General features: G+C 37.3%; 2 protein-coding genes across 7 annotated transcripts; both read left to right on the top strand.

Moving 5' to 3' along the window:
• The first annotated feature begins 5108 nt into the window (after nt 1-5108).
• Nucleotides 5109-12515, top strand: abhd13 (abhydrolase domain containing 13). 5 transcript variants are annotated; one of them, XR_013197185.1, is made up of 4 exons: nt 5862-6009; nt 7027-7155; nt 8082-11437; nt 11694-12515. XR_013197185.1 is itself a non-coding variant. In XM_077216707.1 (3 exons), exon 3 carries the CDS (start codon nt 8131-8133, stop codon nt 9142-9144), a length of 1014 nt encoding a protein of 337 aa, XP_077072822.1. In that variant the 5' UTR covers nt 5856-6009; nt 7027-7155; nt 8082-8130; the 3' UTR covers nt 9145-12515. The 5 variants fall into 5 exon arrangements, 3 of the variants coding, with proteins under 3 accessions (XP_077072823.1, XP_077072821.1, XP_077072822.1); XR_013197184.1 differs by lacking the exon at nt 7027-7155 and having other exon boundaries at nt 5846-6009; XM_077216707.1 differs by having other exon boundaries at nt 5856-6009; nt 8082-12515.
• A 278-nt stretch (nt 12516-12793) lies between these two features.
• tnfsf13b (TNF superfamily member 13b) lies at nt 12794-20365 on the top strand. Of its 2 annotated transcripts, none has more exons than XM_077216710.1 (7): nt 12794-13167; nt 13264-13545; nt 14601-14688; nt 15103-15159; nt 17257-17381; nt 17508-17658; nt 18542-20365. In XM_077216710.1, the coding sequence occupies exons 2-7, from the start codon at nt 13276-13278 to the stop codon at nt 18652-18654; spliced, it is 804 nt and encodes a 267-aa protein (XP_077072825.1). In that variant the 5' UTR covers nt 12794-13167; nt 13264-13275; the 3' UTR covers nt 18655-20365. The 2 variants fall into 2 exon arrangements, with proteins under 2 accessions (XP_077072825.1, XP_077072824.1); XM_077216709.1 differs by having other exon boundaries at nt 12822-13167; nt 17493-17658.
• The last annotated feature ends 2528 nt before the right edge of the window (nt 20366-22893 follow it).

Genomic DNA, 22893 nt, shown 5'->3' with positions numbered 1-22893 from the left:
AAGTTGTTGAAAATTGAAGTCGTTGATGGTTCCGGCAGTGTCAAGTGGAAGTTGGTTGAGCGTTCTCTTTCTCCAGGAACGCATGGCTGGTTTGGTCAAGGCCTGGGACTCTGTTGAGGCCACGCCGAGCACCCAGGAGAAGTGAGGAAGTCGGAAGGATGGGTGATTGGAGTCGTTGTTGGTTGGAGTCTTTGTTCCAAAACTCTTGAGATTGTCCTTGGTTCTTTGTGAGAGAGTCATCTCTCTCCTGCCTGAGCCCATATCTGGTTGGAATCGAGGCCTGCTGGGCCCTGGGGCCCCCGTGTAGGGGGAGGGGGTTCCCCAGTATCACCAGAACAGTGTTGCGGCTGGATGAAAGAACTAAGAGAGGGAGGTCACATGTGGACTGTCTCTAATAAGGCCTGGAAAAGATCCTCCCCTAAGGGTTGAACTCGACCAATCAGAAAGGTGACATGTCTGAGAGGGAAAGTGGCTCTTAGTTGATTTACGGATCTTTGTCCCTAGATTGATTATACCTTCATTAATGCTCAGATAGCTATAACACATCCACACTGCATTCTAGAAGAAGGTGATGTACATCAAAGTGTGAGTCATTAAATGAGGATTAATTAGGTAGGAGGCATGATACAGGTGAGGTTACATTGATCGTTAGTTGGTTGTATACCAGGATACATACCATAATATATACCTAATAGTACACGAGACAGTAAACCATTTACACTGTTTCTTTCACAGTTTTATGCATGTTCATTTATAGATCAGTTAGTCTATGATTAATGCAGCAAAGTCTGTTTTAAAGAGGGTTTCTGTTTCATAGTCTCTCTCTTGAGTATGTGGCCACATTCCTCGGAGGTCGTAAAATCTCCTTATCATGCCCTGTAACATGACACTGTTCCTGCCCTTGTGTTTGTTCATTTGGGCTGTGTGAGGAGTTTCATAAACCTTTGTATATAATGAATAATTAGTATGTGTCTGATTGGTCCATACCCTACATAAATGTGGATTTCTGTCTAGATATGTAATAACATTTTGCAAAAGAAAACCTCAAAAAGGTTCATTATAGATACAGTAAACACACCTGTTCACCGCTCATTTTCCACAGCTGTATGCAAAGGCAAGCACGCGTTTCAAATCAGTGCTTCTCCTGGGAGACTAGCGCTAAATGAATCCCCTATATTAGCGCCATCTACTGTTTTAGAAGAGGACGTCGCTCAACTGCATTTGTGAGAAAATCTGCCTGAACACATTTGTGAGAAAATCTGCCTGAACACATTTGTGAGAAAATCGAGCCGAGAGATCTCATAAAAAGCCAAGTGTCTCACACAATCATAACAGACAGATATGCATTTGTATGCACTAGATTTGGTATTTGTTCAAAGGTTACAAGCAATTTGTAGGATGGTTTGTATTTATTTGTGAAATATTACCTAGGCTGATTTATTTATATTTGCAAAACACAATGTAGTGGAGGAACACATACGTGTTCCTCCACTACATTTTCGCTCAAATTGACCTTTGTACTTGCACATTGTTTTATGTTTGTTTGTGAGTCGAGTTTTCCTTTGCAAAGCAGATCGAGTTTGTTTGCAAAATGCTGGATTTGTTTGTTTAACTATGACACAATATTAACTACATATTATTCACCATCTCCCCTATATTCAGATAGGTGGACAAATGCATTTTTGTCTCAGTGCATGCATTGTCTTAGTCTGGCAGAGTCGCCAGCAGTTTAGCTTAGCATAATGAATGGAATCCTTTGTAGCCGGATAGCATTTCGTGAGTAAAAGTTATCCAAAAAAAAAAAAAAACTAATTACTCATTGTGGCCTGCGTATTCACAACGAGTACAAATAGCAATGCAGATTAAGACTAGGCGATTTCCTAGGCAGATATTGATTTATTGACTATATTGAGGTGAAGCACAGGCGAAGCACAGGTATCACGCAACATACTTTCATCAACATACAGGCCTGACCTGCACTGAGTATCTTCGCTTTTGGATTGTGTTGAGTTTGAAAAGTTTCAGCTTTCAGGTGTTGCGTGAAATCTCTGCACCCAAGTAGCAGTGCTTAATCTAGTCTTAATCTGCATTGCTATTTGTACCCGTTGTGAATACGCAGGCCAGCGTAGTATTTAGTTGCTGTTTTTTTTATCACTTTTACTCACAACATACTTTCCGGCAACAAAGGATTCCATTCATTATGCTAAGCTAAGCTAGCGGCAGCGCTACCAGACTAAGACAATACATGCATATAGACAAAAATGCATTTGCCCACCTATCTAAATATAGGTGAGACAGTGAATAACCCCCATTTCAAAAAAAGGTGGCGTGTTCCTTTAACTTGGTGTCTGCAAGTGTTTGTGGAAAGTAGGGCTGGGGTAAACGATTATTAATTAAACAATTAGTCTGTCGATTATTTTATCGATTAGTCGACTAATCTGATGACTAATTGAACGATTCTTTTTTGTAACATGGAAATTGCAGGAGTGCACATTCAATGCACAACAATTTTGATCTGGTTCTTACGGAGTATCTACACTGTAAAAGGTTTGGTAGGCTACTCAAATGAGCCCTATCACACTTGGATGTGGTGCTAACATCCCGACTGATTTTTCGGTTTTGTTGACGGGGGTGGGGTTTACATGCGCTTCATAAGGCACAAATGCACATTTGCACACACAAGCAAGGTATCTCGCTCTCCCCCTCTCTGCCGCGCGCTACATGGTTTGGAGGTCTAGAGCTCTAGATTCCGGGAGATTTTAACTAATTTGCGGGCATCAGGGAGCCGCTATCAATATGCGGGAGACTTGGGATGTCAACTCCATTTGACAAAGAGCGCAAATAACGACACCTTTGCGTTTGGGACTAAATTTGAAGTATTCCCATACCTTTGATTATTTAGTGCGAGCTGGGGTTTTTTAGGACTTTTTCTTTTGTTGCGACTTTTGCATGGCTTTGTTGTGAATTCTGTGAAGAGATTGCTGTTTTGATCTCGATTCTGCAATGTTTCGGTCTCCCACGTGTGTGTGGCGTGCTGTACCGCCGTGAACGGTGCAAAAAAAAAAAAACATAAATAAATAAGGAAGCGTCGACAAAAAAATATGACCTCGACGAAATTTTGACGTCGAAGCGTCAACGTCATCGACGCGCCACTACAGGCCAAGTGAAAAGTATTCATACTATTTCCAGTTAATTTATGGTTTATTGTTCTACATTAATAATGAGTTTGAACACTCCAGATAAAAAGTTTAATTACTCACCCTAATGTCATTCCAACCCCGCAAGACTTTCGTTCATCTTCAGAACACAATTGAAGATCTTTTTGATATAATCTGAGAGCTTTCTGTCACTCCGTCTACGCAATTTGCCCAATAACATGCATTTCTGGAAAAAAGCAGAAAGACACAATTTTAAATGTTGTGAGTGCATATTTGTTTCACAGCAGCCATTAACTTGTTAAATTACATTTTTGATCTTTAGCTGTTACCAGTGCATTTTCCTAAATAATCACACCATAAAAAGTATTTTTTTATCCTTTTCTGCCCATTAATGTCAAACTATTAAACATAATTGCTTGTATTTTTTTGTGTATATCCAGTGAGTTAGTGTCTGATATTCCAAATATTCCTAATATTAAATTGAAACAATTTAAGTAAAGTCGCCATTATGTATAGCGCTTTATACAATACAGATAGTTTGAAAAATGCATTAAAAGTGATCAATAAAATAATGCTGCAAACCATACACAGTCTGCTGTGACGCAGCTCTAAAAACTAACGTAAACAGAGTAAAAATACGCTACAGTACGGAAGCGGCGTTTCCTCTTATTTGCTCATCGGTTCGAATAACATATAAAGTCTTTTTTTACACTAATCTAAAACTAAAATAAACAGATATGAGGACATTATACGTTATGCTTGAATATCTATACATCATACATCTAAGTCATCATACAATATACATCACTATGCAACAAAGGAACAACGTTTCCGCTGGCACGCTGCACCCCAGTCACAGCCCCCTCAAAGGGTCCCACTTATGCTAAACTGTTAATGTAATAAAATAATGCCTGAACAAAACAAACAATACAACCTGCCTGTGGCATATGCAGTTCCCACATTATTACATTTAATTTAATTGAAAGGAGGGTTTCATTTGTCCAAAATAATAATTTGGGCACTGCATATGTCACAGGCAGGTTATATTACTTGTTTTGACAAGGCCAACACTCCATCTTGCCTAATGAACTTCTTTTCTTCCAAAAAACGCTTCTCTTCCGTCCCACTTGTGAATGACCGTCACCACGGGTTGTAATGCTGTCATGTATTTGTGTTTTAATTGTGATAGTCCATAAATATGAACGTATATGAACGATATGTTCAGTAAGGAAATTAACCAGACCGTATTTTATGGAGCAGACACCACGGGAAAAGACGCTGACTGACCATATGAGCATCAGCTGCTCTCGAGACTCGTTGTCAGGACCATATCAGGACCATAGACGTCTCTATATGATATCTATGGTCAGGACAACCATATCTATGAGGACAACGACCGCGGTGCGCTCGCGGGAAGGAAGCTCTGGTCACGTGGGCTATATGCGGGTGAAAAAAGTTAGTGTCGCACAATACAGCATAACTGCAGTACAGTGTAATATTAATGGTTGACCAAGACTTCGGATGCAAAAACCAAAAAGTTCATCTGATTTTTTTTTCACAAAGCTCCTTTATTTAGGTTCAGTAATTTCACTTTTTAATGGCAACAAAAATGATCTCATTGCCATTAAAGTGAAATTACTGAGACCAGCTGACTTTGTTCTTTTTTTAAAAGTCTATCACTTTTTAAAGTGTATCACTGAACTGCAGTTATTGTATCTATAGGCTACTTCATTTTACTGCAAATCTACAGTTGTACTGCAGTTTTACTTCACTATTCTGAAGTTGTACTTTTTGTACTACAGTTTTACTGCAGTTGTACTTCAATGTACTGCAGTTATATTGTATCTATACTTCGTTAATACTGCAAATCTACAGTTGTACTATTGTACTGCAGTTATTTTTTTGTAAGGGAGGAAACGAGGATGCACAAATAAGAACACCGAGGATGCACACCGAATGGAAAGCACAGGATTGTGGGATATCAAAGGCAGTGAAGGATACTTAAAAATCGATCAGAAGGTATCTCAGGAGACAGGAAGTAACTAACAATGCATTCGGACGTTGATGCCTTCTGCCCTTGGGATGCGTACTCCAAAGGCAGAATTTATCAGATTTCGGACGCATCCTTGGTCTTCAATAAAGTCAGCACAAAACCGCTGTTTATACGATCGTTCATGCAACATGTCATTTTTTGAAACATTTTAGTTGGCCAACATATTTCTAATGTCTTTTTTTATTTTATTATTTGTTTAATAACGTTCAGAGAACATTCAAAATAGGCTATGTACAAAATTATACAGTTGAATTTAAACTTTCAGAGAACATTAAGAAATAACAGGTTTTTATAACTTTATGTTAGCAAATCGTTCTTGTTGCTCAGCGACGATCTGATATCGCCGTATTTTTTCTATAACGTTAGCTGTTTATCAAGTAACGTTAAACACAAAAAAAACGTACTAACAAACAGACAAGAGTCAGGCTCTGCTATGTAGGTAGCCATTTCCCCCCGTAAATATCACTTTAGGGCATTAGATATCACACGTGTTTTAAATGTATAAATGTATACAATTTAATCATTGTAATTTTTACTGGGTGCATAGGCCTATTTGTATTAATTTATGAATATTAGCAGCACTGATAGTAGGCTATGCGTTGGCCGCCAGCAGAAGGTTCCGCTGTTTCCTCCCGGAACTTCCTAGAAGCGACACCAGTGTACAGTCAGCAGCAGTCCGGCTAGATTTGCTGCTAGCCACAGTGGATCAGCTGTTATTTCACGGGATGTTCGTATAGATGACCGTTTCTCCTGCTCGTAAGCTCAGCTAAAGATGTGCCGCTGAAGAATGCGATAGATGTGAGTAGTTTTGTATCAGACTGGCAGCAGATGTGTGTTAGATATGGCTAGCAGCTGTATTAGCTGTGCAGTAACATGAAGTCCAGAGGGAAAAGCTGCTGTCAACATCAATATGTCATCGGCGTGTTTATGATTCTTGTCATCTGGGTTTGGACTTCAGGGTGTTTCTCTCACAAGATGTCAACAGATGGCTGAAAAGCAAAGTGCGGATATGCTGACATTGTTTTTACTGTATAATTTGATATTGGGGTCAGGTCGTGGAGCAGCTCCTATATTGAACTGCATTTCGAAAGTAATGTTGATTTCGTAAAAATAGCTCTAAAAATGTTTCTGATATGTGCAGTATATAGATGAATAAGTACTGATCCTCATCTGCATTCATGTGTGATTGGATTGTTCAAGACTGGACTTGGTCCCTAAACACCCTGAGGGCTCCAGACACCACTGTGGTGTGTCATCAGAAAACACCTTATATTTTTTATCTCTGTGTGTGTGTTTAGATAACTTACAATGTGTATTTGCTCTAGTTTTCTGCTTCTGCAAAAAGTAGGCTACTGTGGTGCTACTACCATGGTACAAGCAAGGATTATATCAGAGGTTAATACCATAGCACGTCATTGTAGGGCAGGAAGATGTAACTTAACCAAAATCTAGAAAGTCTAGTAACCAGTAAGTCATTTTATATCATGGCAACTGCGTATATCACAATAGAGTTATTCGTTGTTTGACAATATCGTTAGTTACTGGAGTCTTAACATAAATGTCTTATATTACTTAACCATGTTAATGCTTGTTTTTGGATAATCCGGTGAATTAAGTACTTTACAGATGAAAAGCACTTGATTTATTTTCTCTTTCTATTTAGAAATTTATATTAGGAAAATAAATGGAGAGAAAAAAACCTGGATGACTTTCTTTATTCTCTGGAACACAAAAGAATATTCTGAATGAGTTTTATAACATTTTTGATCACCATTTACAGAAAATGAATTTCTCCAAATATTATTTTTTCCACAGAAGAAAGTTAGTCATACATGACAGTATACATGACAGAATAAATATCCTTAATCGTGCGATTTTACGTGGCAACCACCAGAGTTGGAGACAGCGGATCACCGAAGAGTCTGAAGTAACGAAGTAACTTCAGTAAGTCTGAAGTAATGAAAAGGGGTAGATGTATAAAAAGGATTGTTTTAATTTTGCATTGAGAATATAGGTGAATTAGATTTTTTATTTATTTAATATAGGCTAGTTGAATTTATTGCAAAACTTACTACAATCAAGTTAGATGTTTTGGGTTACTCTAGAGCTGCATGAATCATTGTTAAAAGATTGTGGTTATAGTAAAGATATGAGATTATAGTTTCGATAAAAACACTGATGTCTACGGTATCCATCAAAGTGTATCAAATCACCATTTGAAGTGACTCGGTGCTTCAAAAAACTATTTTATCGATTACATTTTATGTCACCAGGTGGCGACAAGTAACTGTTAAAATGTATGTCATTAAGCGTTTATTCAAGAAATTCGTTCAGCAAAAATGCTGATTCATCCAGTAATGAAACAAGTGAAATATTTATCATTTAATATCATTAAATCATTCATTCAAACCCAATTTTTTAATAATCCAGATTAATTAAACATTTTAAAAATACTGCAGCAATTAACATTTTGTCAGAACTTTTAGTACATTACATAAATAAATAAATTAAATGTTATTTTGTTTAGTTGTCTGTTCAGAATCCAGAATCATGTAGCTATGCTATAGGTTAAACTAAGGTAATGTTGTTCGTTTGTATAAAGCACTCTAAATAAAGGTGACTTAACTTGACAGTGTAATTAGTTACATGTACTGAGGAAAATTAACTAAATGTACTTACGGGTTAAGGTTTGGGTTAGATTGTAAATCTACACAATTTACTGTTATTACTATAGTAATGTACATGTAGCATGTGTAACTCAACTTAAAATAAAATGTTAATTTTTGTACCTTCTTGGAAAAAATGTAGGCACCACCAAATGTTATAATAAAATCTCTGACCTTACAACCCAACCTTCTATGTTTCTCCAGAATACGCCTGCAGTGAGTTTCGGAGACTCTCGTCATCAAAGTTGCCGCCATGGAGAAGCCGTGGAGGTTATGGGCGGCACTTGAGACGTGTTTGCTGACTGTGTGCGCGTGGTCATGGGGAATCTGCCGCGTCTCCTTGCTAGCCCTCATTCTGACCTTCCACCTGTATGGAGGCTTCATACTGCTGGGACTCATCCTGGTCTCTGTGGCCGCCATTCTGTACAAATTCCAGGACGTGCTGCTCTACTTCCCCGACCAGCCCTCATCCTCGCGTCTTTACGTTCCCATGCCGACGGGAATCCCACACGAGAATGTGTACGTCCGCACCAAAGATGGAGTACGGCTCAATCTCATCCTGCTCCGTTACACGGGCGAAAGCCCTGCCACCGCTCCCACCATTTTATATTTCCACGGCAATGCGGGAAATATCGGCCATCGTGTGCCGAACGCACTGCTCATGCTGGTGAACCTGAAGGCCAATGTGGTTCTGTTGGACTACAGAGGCTATGGAAAGAGCGAAGGAGAACCTTGCGAAGAGGGACTGTACCAGGACGCAGAGGCTACCTTGGATTACATCATGACCCGGCCGGATATCGACAAGACCAAGGTGGTGCTGTTCGGCCGCTCGTTGGGGGGTGCGGTGGCCATCCGCCTGGCGTCAGGAAACCCTCATCGAGTGGCCGCCATCATGGTGGAGAACACTTTCCTGAGCATCCCGCATATGGCGGCCACGCTGTTCTCTTTCTTCCCCATGCGTTACTTGCCGCTTTGGTGCTACAAAAACAAGTTTCTGTCTTATAGACATGTGGCTCTCTGCCGTATGCCATCTCTCTTTATCTCGGGCTTATCAGACCAACTCATCCCCCCAGTGATGATGAAACAGCTGTACGAGCTGTCCCCGTCTCGGACTAAACGCCTCGGCATCTTTCCCGAGGGTACGCACAATGACACCTGGCAGTGCCAGGGTTATTTTGCCGCCCTAGAGCAGTTTATGAAGGAGCTACTTAAAAGCCATGCAAGTGAAGAGACGGCCCAGGGGACGTCCAACGTCACCATAATCTAGAACAGTCACTACTGCTCTATAAATCTGGACTCGCTCAAAAAGAATGTACAATTTTTTTCTCTCTCTTTTTTTTCATTATTATTTCTCCTCTCCCCAACTTCCTAAGCTCTTTCTTTCCATTGAGCAAACACCAAGAATTCATTCATTATTTACAATATCATTTATTCAATAGTGAAGGCTGCATTTGTTTAAAGCCTTTAAAATATCTTTTGTCAGTTTTTATATGCGATAAGTTTAAATGCATTTGTCTCAATAATTTAATGCTCTCTTAGTCTTTTTTTTTTCAAGCAATTTCCACTTTTAAAGGGTTAAATCACTTAATTACTCACCCTCATGCCTTTCCAAACCCATAAGCCATTCTTTCATCTTCGGAACTCGAATGAAGATCTTTTTAATGGAATCTTTTTAATGGGGGTGCGTGAACAAAGCACTTGCGTCGCTTCATAAAATTGAGGTTAAACCACTGGAGTCACATGGATTACTTTAATGATGTCTTTACTACCTTTCTAGGGCTTAAAAATGTTGTTGCATAGGCTGTGAATAGTGAGACAGAAAGCACTCAGATTTAATTTAAAAGATCTTCATTTGTGTTCTAAAAATTAACAAAAGTCTTGCAGGTTTGGAACGAAATAAGGGTGAGTAATTCATGACAGAATTTAAATTTTTGGGTGAACTAATCCTTCAAAATTATACTATAAGCCCAGCCACCTGCTCATGCAATTTGGAAATACTTACGTCTAATCAAGGGTTGCTTTTAAATTCACGAGTAAAATAATGTCTGTGGTTAACATTGCTTGAGGAAATGTTCACGTTTGTTCTATCACTTAAAATATACATGTAAAAATCATAAGTTTGTTACAAATTGCAAAAAAGCAAACACATTGTTTTTTTAAAGTAATTTACAAAGCTTTAAAAATCATGTTTTAGGTATGACTGTATGTAATTTATTTTAACCAGTGACCTTATTTTACTCATGAATGATAAACTTCTATCACATAATGTCCTAGATTTTAGGATTACTAAACTGAATTACCCTAACAAATTACTAAACAATCTGAGAAGCTCTCTTAATTTATTTTGTTTATATGTAAAATATTCACACTTTTTCTTTTGGAACAAAACAGAGTGCTCATTGAAATTGTTTTGCCTTTTAAATTCCAGTGAATAGTTAAATGGACCAGGGGCAACTGATCCTAGTTCACTCATCTTTGTCTATGGCATTTCATGCATTCAGTCTTCTGTGCCGGCCGAGATGTGTTGAAGCTTTATTATATTACACTGCCTTCGTTTTTTACGGGAGGTTTAAAATCCACTCAGGAAATCGGCTCATTGTGGTTTAATCCCATGTTTTGGATTTGCATATGGAGCTGTGTGTGAGAAGTAAAGATTTCGATACTGATTTTCATGTGGGCTGCAGTTCACTGTGAGCACTGTATGAAAATACCAACACAACAAGCCTAAAGTACGTTTACTCTCTCTCAGGCTTATAGTGATATTCTGGAAGTAAGAGTGAAATCGCACATAACAGCTGCTTGACAGAGTTCCAAGCACAGTCCATTTGCACAAATTGTAAATAACACGTTTCCCTTTTTTTAAATCAAGTCAGGTGCTTAGCATCATTTCTCTGCCCATGACCTGCTTTGCTTGGATCATGTTGAAAAACCTGTCCATTGGTGACTGTTGCGCTGAAGTCACACATCCATTTCCTATAAATCTTTGCAGTTCCCTTAAAAATTTGAAACATTCTCACAAACAAAGAGAAAATTGTCATAATTTACTTCATTCCATACCTGTATGACTTTTTTTTCTGAAGAGTGCATGAGTCGCTCTTTTCATTGCAGTTACAGGTAGAAGCCTAAAGCTTCAAAAGGTCTCAATAAAAGTGAGGTGTCCTGAAAGTAGTCCATATGACTTATAACTGAATCATTTAGAATGTGAATACAACTCACAGACTGGTTTTGTGACAGATTGTCTCATGAACTTTCATGAATTGTGCCAAGAACAGCTACAATTGATGATTCAGTGAAGAACAAAATTCAGGCTCTAGACGACTTGGCATACAGAGTGCAAGTCATCTTGAAAGCTTTGGAACTCATCTATTGTTATTGCATGGACTAGAGCGACCATCACACTCTTCGAAATTTCTCAATTCATGTTCCACAGAAGAAAGTCCAATGGGTTTGGTGGAGTAAATTATGGCAATTGTTCAATTAACTATTTAGCGTATTGAATCGGGGGTAAAAACATTGAGGTTTGTTCTCTCTGTAGGCTCACGTTGGTGGTTGACTGTCGAGCACCCAATAAAAGGTGGACTTTGTAAACTTTGGCCTTTATGTAGTATTGGATCTGTGCACATCCAAGTCTATTATTATTGCATGCTTTAGTCAGTGCATTTGCTGATGCACTTTACGCTCACATCTGTTGTAATGCGTGAAAACTGCCTGTGAATGTTACAATGACAGATTTCAAGGCAGAGTGATGTCAGTTATGTCAGTTTGCATGCAAATATCGATATCTTCAAACCAAGAGGGTATGTCAGGCTTCCAAAGTCCACCTTTTGGGATTCGGCAGATTCATTTCGAGGTGGGTTTTTTAAGAGATTGTATAGTAGCACAGTTGAGCTCTAGATCGCTTCAGTTATGTCTAGCGTTATTTATGGTTATTAGTTATGTAGAGATGGGACGGTTGTAAGAGTAAGAAGTGGAACCAGCCAATGCAAGAGAAAATTTTCCCAAGACACCGGGATTTTGGTGGTTTCAATACATAAGATACTTTTGTATATCAGTTTATTGACCTTTTGATTTTAAAATAAATATGTGCAATGGTCATTATTGATCGTATAGGCCTAATTCATAAGAATTGCCTCTCAACTTTATGAGGAAATATTTTCAAATTCATGTATCATTTGCAATGTGTCATTTAGTTGAACTCACAGTGATGTGCCATGATACCTTATTGAATGTCTGTGTGGTTGAGTGTAAATCTTGAAACAAAGATGCTGACATGATAAAGTAATGAAAATACTACTTTAGAGTTTAGTAGATTTGACTAATACTCCATTGGCATGTTCTGGGCTGGCCATTGTTTTGGGCTAGTTTGTGTGTTGAAATCTCATTTCATCTTGTTCATAAACTGAATATATGAAATAATATAAAGCGCTGCTCATGTTTTGTATTTGCTTTTTACAGTAAATAACAGAGTGGAAAAATTCAGTTCTGAATGTGCAAGGAGGGTTTTCTTATTCTTTCAACATTTGTGTTTTGAGCTATGGATTTTCTATTCGAATCATGTGTTCATGTACATACAATTGAATCACACTTTCTATTTTCTGTCTGGTGACATGCAATAAAGAAATCAAACCCTTCTGATAACCCATGGCTGCAAAAAGTCTCTTTGTACGTTAAAGCCGCTGCTTCCTCTTTCTAGTTTGCACTTTAAAAGAACAAAACTGTTTTTCCATTTTGCTTTTTCACAATCATTTATATACTTTCTTATGTGCTATTAAATTAATGGTTAGCAAAAGTAAGCCTGACATTTTCATTTATCTGTTATTTTCTTCACACTCTTGATGCGGTTTGTTGGAACAAAGTAAGTGATGACAAAGCAACTTTCGGGTTGCAGTTCAGTGTTAAATACGGTGGGTGTGGACATCTTGGCAGGAAAGGGATACAAAAACCAGACTGTTGGCCGGGTATTTGTCGCAGACAGGATTTTTTTTTGGGTGAGTACAGTTGCTTTTATACTAAGTTGGACTTCAACTGTAGATCGCAGGGGTCTTCCTCTCTTCCATACCAACAAATATCAGCTTGAAGAGGACGGGTAGTTAAGTATAAATGGTCTGATCAGGGACTGTTCTGAAAGAAACGTATGCTAATAGCTTCAGAGGAATATGAAGATGATTGGTTCATGCCATATGAAGATAAATTGGATTAAACAAGCATAACAAAGACCTCCAGACGACCTCCTTTCCAAGTACAAACCTCTCACTGCGAGGATCCTTATTGATTGTAGTCATGTTTTGAGGTGGGTTGAGATCTTTAAAGAAATAAAGCTTATTCAGAATCCATCTGTATGCCATTCAGGCGACATTTAGTCTCTAATATCCCATTTACCTAAAAGTTAGTTTCCACCATGCATGCTGAGGATGTTGGTCCAGGTCGGGGTGAAAGGAGAAGGCTGCCCTGGCTGTTTCTGGTGCTGGTTGTTGCTGCCATCACCACTTCCTCCCTGTCTGTGATCTCCTTGTACCATGTGCTGGCCTTGCAGGCCGAGGTGGAGGGTTTGAGGGCCGAGGTGTTCCGCAAGAGAGAGGAGCAAAGCGGGACGCTAGAAGAATCCATGAAGGGGGCAGAGAAACAAACCCATCAGCAGGAACAAGAAGACATCAAAGGCAGAATTGAGGTTTGGACCACAATGCATTTACATCAAATGTCATTCTAAAGAGTGCTGTAATTAATGATTTGATAGAACTTGAAGGAATTTCATAAATGGCAGTTAGTTTTCACATGAGGAATTTATCTCAAGGGTTATATAAGGTTTGGAGTTAAGAGTCCATTGGTTGTTTTCCCTAAGCAGGTTTTGTATGTTTGTTTAAAACTCCTAATTCAAAACCGTCAAAATTAAATTGTTTTTGGAGAGCAAATGTCCTCTAAACTCCAATCCAGTGTCAACATATTGTAAATGGCTTTTGTGTAAGAAAGTAAAACAATAAAACCTTATTTGGTTACTCTTTATTTTAAGGTGTCTTTGTTACAGTGTAATAATACAATTAAGTACTGAGTAATATTAATTAACAACATTACTGCAAGTATGCACAATTTACTGTTATTGATAAGTACATTGTAACATATGTAACAAGGACACTTAAGTTTATAGCTTTTATTTTGACATTTTAGCAGGTTAGAAATTATTGTATTTTATTTTTTTTGTGCTTTTTTAATTAATGATTTGATGCTGCATAAGTATTTTGCTGTTTCAGTTGTGCTTAAAATTGTTCCCTTTGTGACAAATTACCCCATGTACAGTACGTAGCTGTGTGTTAAATTAAGTTGTTGTTGTTTTTTTCTTTCTGGGCAAGTGGAAATTGAGTCAATATTTTTGTTGCCAAGGCATTATGGGATTTCCCTATATGAAACTATGAGTTTGAGACTTTTTAGAAATATTCCTGACATGAGAAATATAATTAGTTGAGTAAAAAGTGTGACAACTAGCCCAAGTCCTCCCCATGCCTTATCCTAATTGTGAAAAAAGCTGGTTTAACCGGTGATCAGCCTAAATTAATATATATATATATATATATATATATATATATATATATATATATATATATATATATAAAAATTTTCAGTTATATCCAGGTGGCCATCATCATCTACCTGACACAGTGACCAGCTTTATGAGTTCTGTGCTAATAACAGACTTTTATTCAGCAGCATATTTTGGTTGTCTGTTTACAGTATCTGCAGCAGACTGAGATGGATGATACCACAACAGACCATACTGGCATGTCAAAAAGGAGTATGGGGCATGTCTCAAACAAAGCAGGCAAGCATGCACTTTATTCTGTGATGCACTTGTCTTTTTCTTTTTTTTTCTTTTTTTTTTTTTACTGAGAATAGCTGTGGGTTGTTTGTGTTTACCGACAGTAGTGATGCAGAGCAAAGATGGTGTAAGATTAAAACCACTCAATGTCTATATATGTATATATATAAAAAATAAAAAAAACATGCAGATTCTGCAAAAGTGCACCATCATACATTTGCATATCCAGTTACTTTATGAGTCACTGAATGCAAAAATTACCATCGTAATCATTCTCATCTCTTACTGACAGCTACAGAAAATACTTGCAGTTAAAAAATGTGTAGTAAGAATAGGCCTACATGTAAATTCACGGTACATGGACACAATTCATTTCTGTTTTTCATGTGTGTTTTAAACTCCTCTGCCCTGCCACAGAATCCCAAGCCTTCTTACAGATGATGGCAGACAACAGGAAGAAAACCTTCCAGAAAGGTACTGAAGGAGTTAGTAAAATCGTAGTGTTATAAATGTTTTTATTTAAAAATGACTTATGGCTAAATTGTATTCAAGTGATACATTTTACCAATTTTATGCCACAAGAGTTAATTGTACTATGAACTCACTGTAACTTTCAGAACTCAAAATGTCATTCCCAGTCCAATAAGAGCATTTGTTATAACTGACCTGCAGTGACGTATTTTGAACTTCTCCAACTTTGTGTCTCCACGGTGATAAATTAATCAACACATGACGTTGAAATGAGTATTCCAAAGATACCCGGATGGTCATTAATGTTTAGATGTTTAGATTGTTATCGAAGGATATTTCAAATTTCAAGCAAGGCTTGCCTGCGGCATAGGCGACAGACCTAGAACTTAAAATGACAGGCCCAGTTTTACGAGGGTTGATGCTGTAATAATATCATATTGGCGAAACTGATTTGGAAAACGCTCTGGAGAGCATCACAGGTTTCTATCCACAATGTGTTTTTGCAGCGTTGAGCAATGAAGCCAATCACAGACATGTTTGTTGATTTCTTGGACACAATTGGCCATTCAGGGGTGTTTGAGTTTTTTGTTCAGTCATTTTTATTTCAGCTCTTGTTTTGTTCGGTTCTGCATGCTCGTAAATTCTCTCATTATAACAATCTGTCACGGGTTGTGAGGTGAAAGAAAAAATGCACAGAAGGTGAAGTTTAAAAGTCTTTAATAATCCACAATCCACACGTAGATGAGACCCCGACAAAGATACACTAACTGAACAGAACTTAAATAGGGGAGATAATGACACACACCTGAACACAATGACAAAATCAAAGTGATCACTATGACAACAAAGGCGGGAATGGTGCAAACACAGTCCTGATGGTGTGACACAAACGAAGTGTAGACATAATGTACTGTAACTAAGAGAGTCATTGTGAAGTGTATCAGCTTCATTGATTATCTTTGTGAGATGAGTGACTGCTTTTTATTGATTTTAAATGAAACGCTCTTTGCATGTTTATGCCAATTAACATCCTTTTAGGACTTTATATTACAATGTTTACAATAGTTGACATTAAGAAAAAAACGTAATAGTTAACAACTTTATGTGAGTATAATACATCACCATTATTCACGACAGCGCAGTTTTTCCATTAGCATTCGCCACTTAAACTGTGATTAGGAAAACAATTGTGAAAATTGTGAAATCACTCATTAAAGGTGCTCTAAGCGATGTCACGCGTTTTTTAGGCCAAAACATTTTTTGTCACATACAGCAAACATCTCCTCACTATCCGCTAGCTGCCTGTCCCCTTAACACACTGTAAAAAACCGCGGTCTCCACAGACATCACAGGCTCCACAAACGGCAACAAAAACAAACTGGACTAACCCGCACCACGAAACATAACAAACTGTTGCAGCCAATAACTGACAAGAAGGATTTAGGGGTGGGGTTTGGGGGCTTAGTGCGCGGATGAGGAGGAGGGAGGGTCTAGCTAACCTCCATTTTGTTTTACAATACTTCGAACGTCAACAAGAAGTGACGTCACCAGACATCGCTTAATGCACCTACAACTCTTCTGGCAGATTTTGATGTTTGTGTTTTATTCTGAAATAACTTTTGTTGAACCTCTAACTAGAACACTAACACAGTGGGCCGTTTTTTTGCTTGTTTTAAATTGCAAGTATTTTCCTTAATATATATTTAAGCTTCTGTAAAAAAAAAAATATATATATATATATATTTATATATATATATATATATATATTAGTTAAAGCCTATTGCTAGTTGCTTTTACTTGACCAAAAAAGTGTCTTTTCAAAAAAATCATGATTGCAATCATTTAAGCTTAAGCATGTCACAGGTAAGAGGCTAGTATTGTGCTTTTTTTTGTTGAATTGTAGTTTTTTTTTATTCTAGTGTGGTTCTATTTTTTCAGATTTGTTAGTTAATTATCACAATTTATTTACTTCATATTTATGTTAATGTGTATCACTATTCATGTTATATTATAGTATATTGCAGTTCATATGAAACATAAGCATTTGCGATAATTTATTTTCTTCATGTTAATTATTATTTTTATTTTTTTTGTTGTCAGAGTTTGCTTTGGAATTAAGCACAGCCATCCCATGGCACGTCGGTCTAAAGCGCGGCTCTGCTCTGGAGGAAGATCAGGACACCATTTTAGTCAAAGAGGAGGGATTCTTCTTTATCTATAGTCAGGTATACATTCTCAACTTATGGCACATTCTTGAGTTGTTATTTTTTTGCCTCATAACTGAACTTTGAGACATCCCTACACCATGCTCAGGGTTTTCTCCTCATTATTTCAAGATTTCCTTTTCCCAGGTCTACTATACAGACTCGACGTTCGCTATGGGCCACATCGTGATTCGTATAAAGAAAAATGTTGTAGGGGACGAGAGTCAGCACGTCGTTTTGTTTCGCTGTATTCAGAGCATGAATCGAGTCAATCACTTTAACACCTGCTACACTGGAGGTGAGTGTGGAAAGTCCTGCAATTTTATCATAAAAGTGTTACAAAGTTCAAAGTTGGGTGAAGCTCACAAAAACATATCCAGGTCTTTTTTTGTTTTGTTTGGGGCAATCAATTTGTTTTGCATTGTGGAATTATCCTTTATCCATTATTATACAATTAAGCACATTTCGTCACAATTACTATAATGTATCTGTACATTTTACTTCCGAGGTTTTCTAAATATATATATATATATATATATTTTACAATATATATATATATATATATATATATATACATACACATTATACATTATATACATATAAATTATACACGTATGTGTAGCTGTAATGATGACAACACATTTATTGACAAGTAAATGCTAAAAATACTCTGAAATTTAAGTAATCTAAACATATATATTTTTATTTTAGTCATTCCAGTAATGAGAATTTGTTTGGTGTGGGTTTTTCTTTTTTGCATTACAGTAACAAGAATTTAGGAATCTTAATGGTCCACAAATAAGCTTAACTTTCTCAATGCAAAATAAAAATGTTGTTCATTTCTTGTGGTCTTCGGTTCAAATATAGCCCAGACATGTTTTTTACAGAGTTTTCGAGAATCACCCAGAAACTAGACCACATTTATCTTCAAACAGTAATAGCCTATAAATAGCCTACCGGCCTATAAATGGCTGTGATGAATATGTTCCTGTGTATGTCAGCATATTTGTTTGAGATAATATTTTTTTTCTCCTAATTGTGTATTTTGAACTTTGTGAACTACTGAGAATAATAGTATTGGGTTGATAATAAAAGATCTCATAGAAATGCAATGCATATATAGATAAATATATAATGTATCTACTATTACAAATGAATGTAATGGAGCATGTAATGTACAGGTGTAGTGAAACTGGATTCTGGGGACAGACTGGAACTTTTGATACCTCGTACCAATGCAAATATCTCTCTGGATGGGGATTCCACCTTCTTCGGAGCAATAAAACTGGCCTGACTATGGGAAAGGACTTTGGATCAGACACTGAATTAGACGGGATATTATCCATTGGTGGAATTGCTATTGACATTTACTGGACTTCATGAATACAAGAGCTGCTTTATGCTGTGGAGTATTCTTGAAACTTTCTTCATAAAGCTACTTTGTATCTAGGATAAAGGTCAGCTTTATCAGACGTGCGCAAAATTGGCTGTATTGAAGTTTTTTCGTGTCAAAATTCATGATCCATCAGTCTTCATAATCTTCTATGATGTCTCTCCATGTGCCAAACATTCTTTGTTTTCAACTACTCTCCTCCAACCACCTGACTCATTCTGGTACTTAACAACCATTTTTCACAATCCAATCGGTTCCAGATGGATAAAATCAAGTCCAGCTCAGACGTTTTTACTCAGTAAATATACTATTTGACTCTACAAAGTGTTGTGAACACCATTTCTTGTCGATTTTAATGGCCTTGCTCATCTTTGTTAATGGACACACACACACACACACACACACACACACACACACACACACACACACACACACACACACACACACACACACACACACACACACACACACACACACACACACACACCTGTAATATAATTTGTTTGATTCAGTACATCGGTATAATAGAACCTCAGTATTGCTTTGGTTATTTAAAATATAATTTTAACAAAACACTTTTCCTGTTATAACATAATAGTATACTTTCATATATTACAGTTGTAACTGCACATGTAGCCTCCAAGATTGTACCAGCAGATGGAGACTGTATCTCACTGTAGAAGATAAGAGCTTTGGAAAGTACTTGCTTTGTATTGTGTGCTTCACACAACTTCTACACAGGCAGCATTTTTCTGTTCGTTGATGGAAGTTATATATGGTTTCAGTCTATGATTTTTTCAGCCACATCTGATAAGGTAACAATCATCACAGTGTCGCATGCCTTGTGATGCTGGAATGCTGCATCTAAATACAATGTCTCTTAATAAATTGCAAGCTGTTAGACGTGGAGTTGATTGCTTTGCTTAGCTTCATACATGACACACAATCATGTTTATGAGCTTCATTGAGAATGGTCTTGGATATTGGCAATGTTATGTCCTGCCGTTAGAGGGCGCTTGTTTCAAAGACATTTAAATCAAGGTTCAATTATGGAAGCATCATGTGTACATTATGCAGTGTTTTGTTTTAGTTTGTCATGTGCCCATTTACCAGAACGACTAAAAATGGAACTTAAAGCATCATGTATTTGATCAGAAACCACAACAACTTATTTAAAATGATTTATTTATTCTGCAAATACATTTATATCTAAATATAAACATTTTAGAATGTGTTTTGTATAGAAAATGAGCTTGATGTTCCCTTGTTCCTCTATTTTTGTATATTTGTGGTTATGAGCAGTTTTAGTTTTTTTAGTTTTTTATTTATATTATGCCATATTTCAAGCTCACATTCTGTCTCTCTGTCTTTATATCTATCTATCTGTCTGTCTATCATATATCTGTCTGTCTATATATCTATCATTTATCTGTTTGTATATCTATCTGTCTGTCTGTAGAATGATGTATTAATAAGATTAATAGTATTTAAGTGATAAAAATGTCATAGATAGATAGAATCATTCACTGGTATCACTACTACTGGCTTAGCTTTTATTTTCAGTGTAATTGATTTACTTGAAAAACTGATGAATAAAGAATCATCTGCCAAATCTCTGAGGAAATTTTGTCACACTTAAACTTTTATAAGGCCTCCACACAATTGTGTTGTGTTTCACAATTTAGATCATTCAAATGTAAGCTGGTCCGTTGAGAATTATTGGTGTAATTTGACCAAATCCTTGATCAGCTCACCCTCAGAGAGACTTCACCTCCAAAGCCTGTCGTTTGGGGAGCCTGGGGAAGTGATGTGTACTTTAAGATTGTCTCTCAAGCTGAAGTATTAACTCCTCAGCAGGGAAGGAGCATCCCGATTCAGAGATCAGATCAGTCAAACGCACTTGGACTATTTTGAATGAAGATCAATGAACACTTTTCAGCAATGCCTCTTGCTCCACTCCTTTTGATTATTTTTCACACACACACATAAAAAAAAATTGCTCAGATCAGACTCTAAAGGTTTTAAAAGGCTGCTCTATTGATTTTGCTCTCAAAATGATAACTTTTCTTTTTAAAACAGACTGTCATTGTGGTATAACTCACAGGCTTCGTGCTGATCATTTTGATGCATATATAGAGCATGTATTTGCAGAAAATGACAACTGGTCAAAATAACGAAAAAATATGCTATGATTTCAGACCTCGAATAATGCAAAGAAAACAATTTATATTATTTTTTTAAATAAAAACAACTATTTTTTTTTTACTTGGAATTAATACTTTAAGAATTCAGAAATCAATATTTGGTGGAATAACCGTGATTTCCAATCGCAGCTGTATATGCGTCTTGGAATGCTCCTATCAGTCCTATCAGTGCTACTCCTAGTGAAAAAAATTCAAGCAGCTTGGCTTTTTTTAAATGGCTGGTGACCCTCTTGCTTACATTCTAGAGGTTTTCAGTGGTGTTCAGGTCGGGAGATTGATGGCAATGACAGGGTCTTGATCTGGTGGTCCTCCATCCATACCTTAGCCTGGCTGTGGATTGGAACATTGTCCTGCACAAAAAAACAATCTTTCGAGTTGGGGAACATTGTCAGAGCAAAATGATGCAATTTGTCTTTCTGGATAATCTTGTATGTTGCTTGAGTTATGCATCCTTCACAAATACATATCTACCAGAATCTAGCCTTACTGAAAAAACACCAGATCACCACTAATTCTCAACAAAATTATACTGTACAGTGGGTACAAGAGACAAGTGGGTTGTATGCCTCTCCAAGTCTCTGTTTAAGCATTAGAGGACAAGGTGTTTGGCCAAAGCTGAAGCTGGATTTATCAAAGAAAATCATGAATCAGGCAGATCTGTCTTTGTGAAGGACGCGTGACTCAAGCCACATACAAGGTTATCCTGGAAGAAAGCATGCTTTTTTCTGCTCTGACAATGTTCCCCAACTCGAAGGATTGTTTTTTCCCCGCAGGAAACTTCAATTAATATGATACCAAATACCTGTTGCTGTCACATGCGCACTCTGGACCCTGTTCTCACTCACCACTAGGGGTGGGACAAAGAATAGATAGGGCGATATATCTTTGTCCTTCTCCATCCGATACGAGAATCGATATGCTGGGTCAAATATTGATATTTTAATTAATAAAATAAGTCGCTCTAAATAGATTTCCCTGCTCCCAGTGTTGCTACTTCATGGCTCCTCGAGGTAGCGCTCAACACATGAATGAGGGAAACGTAAACAAGTTAACTAGCCTAAGAAAAAGTTTTTTAAAAGGATAGTGGACAGCATTGTGAGTAAAATAATAGATGCCCCAGTGACATTTAAGTTCAAAGTCTGGATGCACTTCACCTTTTATACCATTGATGGGACAAACATGTTGTAAATATACATATTTGCAGCTGTTCACTGAGCACCTAAATAGATACACACGGGAGCGTTTGAAAGCAGGCGTCTATCAGCGAATCAGTCTATCAGTGGATATATTAGGGGTCCGCTGATAGACGCCTGGTTTCAAACGCTCCCGTGTGTTTCTGTATAAGCGCTCGGTTAAGAGCGTAAAAGAAAGACGTCTATTTACAACATGTTTTTAGTCACATACACAAGTGGGTACCTTTAACAACATTATTCCCAGGTTTATTTTAAGGAAGCTGGTAAACACTGAGATGTTCCCAGATTTAAATAAAAAAGGTTGGTAAATTTGAAATGTACCAGGTTTATTTAAAACAAGTCGATAAGCAGTTAAATGTGTCAGTTTACACACAGAGAAAGTATAAGCATTTTTTTAAAAATAAGCATAATATGTACTGTAGCTATAATTTAATTAAGGCAGCAGTAGGTAGTTTTTCCTTTTTGTCGCCATCTCTGTTCAAAAGCTGCAATTGCAGTTATTCATGGAATTATCAATTTTATGTGGATTGTGCCTCGGCACGGCACAGCGCTGTTGAACCCAATGCTTTGAGGAGAATGTGCAGCTGTCATGCTCCGCGCCGGTGTGGATACTGTCATTTGGAATCACAGATTATACTTTTTGGAAGTATGACCAACAAAAGAATTTTCACCAGAAAATTTCATCTGAACAACTAACATCCACTTTTGTTTTGACCAACTAAGGTCAAAGGTCGCGCAGATTA

Source organism: Siphateles boraxobius, unplaced genomic scaffold (genome assembly GCF_051911475.1).
Source record: "Siphateles boraxobius isolate OS27281-9 unplaced genomic scaffold, OSU_SipBor_1 7, whole genome shotgun sequence".
Lineage (NCBI taxonomy): Eukaryota > Metazoa > Chordata > Actinopteri > Cypriniformes > Leuciscidae > Siphateles > Siphateles boraxobius.
The sequence above is the reverse complement of the archived record's forward strand: the minus strand, read 5'-3'. Positions and strand labels throughout refer to the sequence as shown.